General features: G+C 37.4%; 1 protein-coding gene across 1 annotated transcript in view; it reads right to left on the bottom strand.

Annotated features, from left to right (window-relative positions):
- Positions 1-1,070: 1,070 nt before the first annotated feature.
- The window catches only part of LOC143251938 (nose resistant to fluoxetine protein 6-like), a 28,199-nt gene continuing 23,269 nt past the window's right edge, over positions 1,071-6,000 (bottom strand). Inside the window, exon 9 of the mRNA XM_076503319.1 lies at positions 1,071-1,339. Coding sequence (XP_076359434.1) covers positions 1,208-1,339 — 132 coding nt within the window. The 3' untranslated portion in view covers positions 1,071-1,207. The remainder of the gene's footprint in view (positions 1,340-6,000) is intronic.

Genomic DNA, 6,000 nt, shown 5'->3' with positions numbered 1-6,000 from the left:
AGGTTTTATCATTGATTAATATGGTGGGGTGTCGATTATCTTGTTGATTTGAAGCATTAGTGTTTCTGGACTATGATTGGTGTATTCACGACACCTTTCCGTATTTTCATGGTTATTACATTTGGTAACTACACCTGTTTTTCTTTTGTATAATTCACCACCTTTACGAAAAGCGCGAGGAAGTTTCCAACTCCTGCTGAGTGCACGCATCTTCTGGCAGGATTTGAGGATCGGGTGATTTTACTACTAATTTACACGGAGGTATCGATAACTTTTACTTTTGTGTATTATGTTATTGTTATCTTAAATGCTAGATTTAGCCATGCAAATAATTTAAATAACTGTTATTTGTCAAATTAATAAATTAATGTTTTATTTGTTCAGAAAAAACTTAGTAATTTGTTTTTCTCAAAGATCTAAAACATTCACCAGTTAGAATGTTTTAACATTTACTCAAATCATCAGTCACAGAACTTGTAAATACGTTCTATTCACTTATCCTTCACTACTGCAAGAACATCTCTATATAAATCGATACAGTTGCTACATTATAATGTCATCCCTCAGTAACACAGTTGGATGTTTGCAGACTCACTTTGCAAGAAACCGGATTTCTCTACCCATTGTGCAGCTTCGTCTTTTATTGGCAAATACTCCGTTGTTTGCTTTAACATTAAAAGTTTATTTATTCTTTGAGTTTAAAACTAACTTGAATATTTCTGGAAGTGACAGCGAGTTTGATACGTGGTTAACGTTCTGTATCCCCAAAGGCCTTCAGTTGTGCCTGAACAATAGCGTAATTTCTTGACTTATTTTTAAACGGTTACTTCTTCCAAGTTACACAGTTTGGATATTAATGGAAGTCTGATTTAGACACGTGATTAAATTTTTGCTTCTTCGGAAATCTGAGTACCAACGCTTACGTAGGTTCTAAACATCGATTTTAATATCTGATCATTTCTAAGAAACATGCGAAACGGAAGGCTAAGAAACTATTTCATATGATTAGAAACGAGGCCAATAATAAGTCACAAAAACTATAAATATACGACTAAACCCCAAAATTGGAATGAACAAAATTTATTACACACACATGATTATTGTTTTTAACATTAATACCCATCAGTACATCTGGTAATATAATAAATCATGGTCGTTCATCCCAACATCCTTACAAGGTAGACACGATTTACCCACTTTGGTTATTTCACGACCTCTCAGTCGTTTTTCTGCTGTGTAAAAGGAATTTTTCCAGACCAGCAAAAGGAAATTCAAAGATCAGTGACAATACAAAGGCTACAATAAAGGTTGTGAGAATATTTCCAAAGATCAGGTACATCTGGAAAAAGACAAATAAATCAGTATATTATTATGTATTTGACGAATTCATAACCTTTTATTTTGTTTTATTTGAGAGGAAATATAGACAAGAAATTAATACTTCAAACAAATCATTTATCTTCTTAAACTTGTCAATTTTTCATATTTGTAAAGACAACAACACAAATTCTGCATTTTATTTTCCAACTAGTTGGTATATTATAATTTATAAATTTTCAGTTTATCAAGGGGGCGTCATAATTAATACTAAAGTGTGGGGGATAACACTATTTAAAACAAGAGGGAATCCTCAACAGCCGCGGTACTGCAATTATTTTAGGCAGGATTGGAGTAAATTAACGTACGAGACCCTTTTATTAGCTATATTTTTGTGTGTGTGCCAAGCAGGGGGCGCGTCTACACCCGATTCGATTTCATTATTTTTCAGGATCCCTATCAGTCTACCCTCAAGCTGAAATTCTTTTAGGCGAGATTAAAGTGAATTAATGTACGAGACCTTGGGCGTGGTCAAATAAATCAATTGAAAGAGTTTGAACTTCTGAGTCCAAAACTGTAACTACTTCTCAAGTCGTTAAAGATGACGGAGCTTCGAATTAAAAGTTGGTTCTTGAGAAATCGGATCCATTCTATGAAATAAATAACTTAAGCTATTCTTTCATATATAACATTAGAAACTAGATAAACCTTATTCCATGCAGCATGCAAGATGTCTAGAATTTGGATGATTTGCATAAAGTGAAGACGGTTTGTTTGTAAATAAAGTTTGTCACACAAACAAATCATAAGGTAAGTTTGACATACACCACCACCTTTCAAGAAGTCTAGCGTAAGTTAGAGAAGTCCACAAAAAGACCATGTTTCAAGTGGTCTGGAACAAGTTTGTTATTAAACACGAATTTCCAATTTTTGGAGTAATTTTGTTATATAGCATCATCATTTTCCAACAGGTTTGGAGTAATTTTGTTATATAACATCATCATTTTCCAACAGGTTTGGAGTAATTTTGTTATATAGCATCATCATTTTCCAACAGGTTTGGAGTAATTTTGTTATATAGCATCATCATTTTCCAACAGGTTTGGAGTAATTTTGTTATATAGCATCATCATTTTCCAACAGGTTTGGAGTAATTTTGTTATATAGCATCATCATTTTCCAACAGGTTTGGAGTAAATTTGTCACACAGCACCACCCTCAAAGTGTTCTGGAAAGTGTTTGTCATACACTACCACCTTTCGACACTCATCGAAGTATAAACTCATCGTAAGTCAAAATTGTTTAAAACCAGGATAAGAGACAGAAGTTTATACAATGTATTTATCGACAGCACAATTGTCTTTTTGTGTGCATATCTTTCTTTGATTCAGAAATTATTATGAAACTTTTAAGTATTAGGGATCTAGAAACGGAACAGAATAAAAGAAGTACCTTGAACTAATATTTATTTTCAAAGTTTAATAATGAACCTCTAATAAAGGATCTTTTTATGTGAACAGAACACCTATGTTTTAATAATATACAAACTAACTGAGAGATACTGTATCTTTTTAACAATATCGTCCGTTTATGCCCCCCAGCGGCTCAGCGGTATGTCTGCAGACTTACAACGCTAAAAACCGGGTTTCGATACCCGTGGTGGGCAGAGCACAGATAGCCCATTGTGTAGCTTTGTGCTTAATTCAATACAACAACAACGTTTGTTTATCTGGAAAAATTACACAAATAAGTTATTATAATCCAAATTATCTAATATCTTTATTTAAAAGTTTGATTATATTATAAAAACGAAAGGTTTAAGTTTCACTGATTGATTGATTTAGTGTTTTATGGCACAAAGCAGCGAGGCTATCTGCGCCAGACATTTGGTAAAAATGTAAAAAAATAAATAAATAAATAAATGTAGTAATAGACATAAATGGAAATGAAGGTAAAACAAAAAAGTATAAAACCAATGTTGACACCTAGTCTACAATGTTAAGATAGAAGGCAGAGTATAAGAAGTTGTAAGGTATTTACTCTAGCAAAAAGGTAATGATCATAACCCGCCAGGAAGACTAACAGGTAAGTTCAAGAACCACCGTCAATCACCTGAAGTTGGTCTTTCCAGTCCTGGTTCCGGGTTATGAGTCAATATGGTCAGTACTAAAAAGTTAATTAGTAAAAGTGTGAAATGATATGCAGTAAAAGTATAATAACAACTCGCCAGGATGACTAACGAGTAGTTCAAACGGATAGTTCAAACAGGAGCGTTAGTCACCTGAAGTTGGCCTTTCCAGTCCTGGTGTCGAGTTAGTTAATGTTCTGGCCATTGTCCAATGTCAAATTGAATGAGAGAGATTAAAACTGTAAAAAAGGAATTACAATTAAAAAGGTGTAATGAATAAACATGCAACACTTAAATGAGATTAAAAAGGTTAATGGCCATTAAAAAATTAAAAATATTATCAAGGTGGACAGAGTCACCATCACCAATAACTCTGTCCAATGTTACAGATTGACCCTGGGAAAAAATATGTTTAAAATATTGCCGTCGTTGAGAATTGTAACGATGGCAAGAAAGTAAAATGTGGCTGATAGTGATTTGAGTGTTACACAAACTACACATTGGTGCATCAGTTCCAGATAAAAGAAAATGATGAGTTAAAAAACTGTGACCAATGCGTAGCCTAGTGAGAACAACTTCCTCCTTCCGAACTTTACGGAAGCTAGATGGCCAAAGTCCAATTTTGGGTTTGATTTGAAAAGTTTGTTGTCACGTTGCTCACCCAAGTGGACTGCCAGCTGGCACGGAGCCGACCCTTGAAGATAACACCATAGTCCATGTACGGAATAGGCATAGGAGTGATGGTGCTGAAGCAGACATATTTAGCTGCCATGTCTGCAAGCTCGTTCCCGCGAATACCAACATGGCCTGGTATCCAGAAAAACTGGATTGAAGTAGCTGCTAATGAGAAACGGGCCAGTCGGTTACGAATATCAGCTAGAATAGGATGTGAGCCAACGTGTAGCGATTCCAAGGCAAGTATAGAACTAAGCGAATCAGTATAAATAGTGCAGTTGGAGTACTGCTCAGCTGCAATATGATCCAGGGCAAGAGATATGGCATACAGTTCAGCAGTGAACACAGAAGCTGTAGAAGGGATTCTGCGTGCAACTACTGATCCATAGCAAACCATAGCAGAGCCCACTGAATTACCTGATTTGGAACCATCTGTATAAATAGGAACTGAATGATTGTTTGAAAGATATTCATTGAATAAAAGACGGTACTTCCAATCTGGAGTATCTGCCTGTTTTAGGTGACTGAAAGAAAGGTCACATTTGGGGCTGTAATAAGCCATGGTGGGATGGGCCGACCTGTGGAACATGCAATGTTATCCAAGGACAGACCCAATTCATCCAATTGCTTCCGGATGCGAAGGCCAAACGGAGCAATGACAGATCGTCTGTTCTGAAAAAGTACTGCCCACCGAGGAAGGAAAACACATTTCCAGGTGGGATGCTTTGGTAAGGAATGAAGTTTCGAAGTATATTGTAAAGATAGTTGCAAACGGCGAAGGTGTAGAGAAGGTTCATGAGATTCAATGTACATACTTTGAACTGGAGAGGTACGGAAAGCCCCAGTGCAGAGTCGAAGTCCTTGGTGATGAACGGGGTCCAGCATCTTTAAGGCTGAGGGTCTGGCAGAGCCATAGACCATTGATCCATAATCGAGTTTCGATCTAATAAGAGCACGATATACCTTTAACATTGAACAGCGATCTGCCCCAACTGGTAGAAGAGAGAACACGGAGGATGTTCAGTGCTCTTGTGCATTTGACCCGAAGCTGCTTTAAGTGTGGTATAAAGGTCAGTTTACGATCAAAAATAAGCCCCAAGAACTTGGTCTCCGGGACAACTGGCAGCAAAACTCCACCGATATGAAGTTCAGGATCAGGGTGAATACCCCGTCGACGGCAAAAGTGCATGCACACAGTTTTGGAGAGAGAGAAATTAAAGCCGTTCGCCATAGTCCACTTCCGTACACAATTGAGGGCGGTTTGTAGTTGCCGCTCAATATATCTCATGTTTGACGACTGACATGAGATGTGAAAGTCATCGACATACAGCCCATTCGCAACAGTGAGAGGGAGTTGTTCAGTGATGGCATTTATCTTTATACTGAAGAGTGTAACACTCAATACACATCCTTGAGGGACTCCAAGTTCCTGTACAAAAGAACGGGAAAGTGTCGAACCCACACGAACCTGGAATCTCCTGTCCATTAAAAAATTTTTAATAAACATGGGTAGACGGCCACGTAACCCATATGTATGGAGGTCTCGCAAAACGCCATACCTCCATGTTGTGTCGTAAGCCTTCTCTATGTCAAAGAATATTGATACAAGATGTTGGCGGTTGAGAAAGGCTTCTCTGATAGATGTTTCAAGACGAATTAGGTGGTCTGTGGTGGAGTGCTGTCGACGGAACCCACACTGGGTGGGCGAGAGGAGGTTGTTTGATTCAAGGAACCAAACAAGACGAGCATTAACCATCCTTTCTAATGTCTTACAGAGACAGCTCGTCAAAGCAATTGGACGGTAGTTTGAAGGAATCTTGGGATCTTTCCCTGGCTGAGAGAAAGGTAAAATAATAGCCTGGCGCCAAGCATCAGGAAAA

This window comes from Tachypleus tridentatus, chromosome 6 (assembly GCF_004210375.1).
Source record: "Tachypleus tridentatus isolate NWPU-2018 chromosome 6, ASM421037v1, whole genome shotgun sequence".
NCBI lineage: Eukaryota > Metazoa > Arthropoda > Merostomata > Xiphosura > Limulidae > Tachypleus > Tachypleus tridentatus.
The sequence above is the reverse complement of the archived record's forward strand: the minus strand, read 5'-3'. Positions and strand labels throughout refer to the sequence as shown.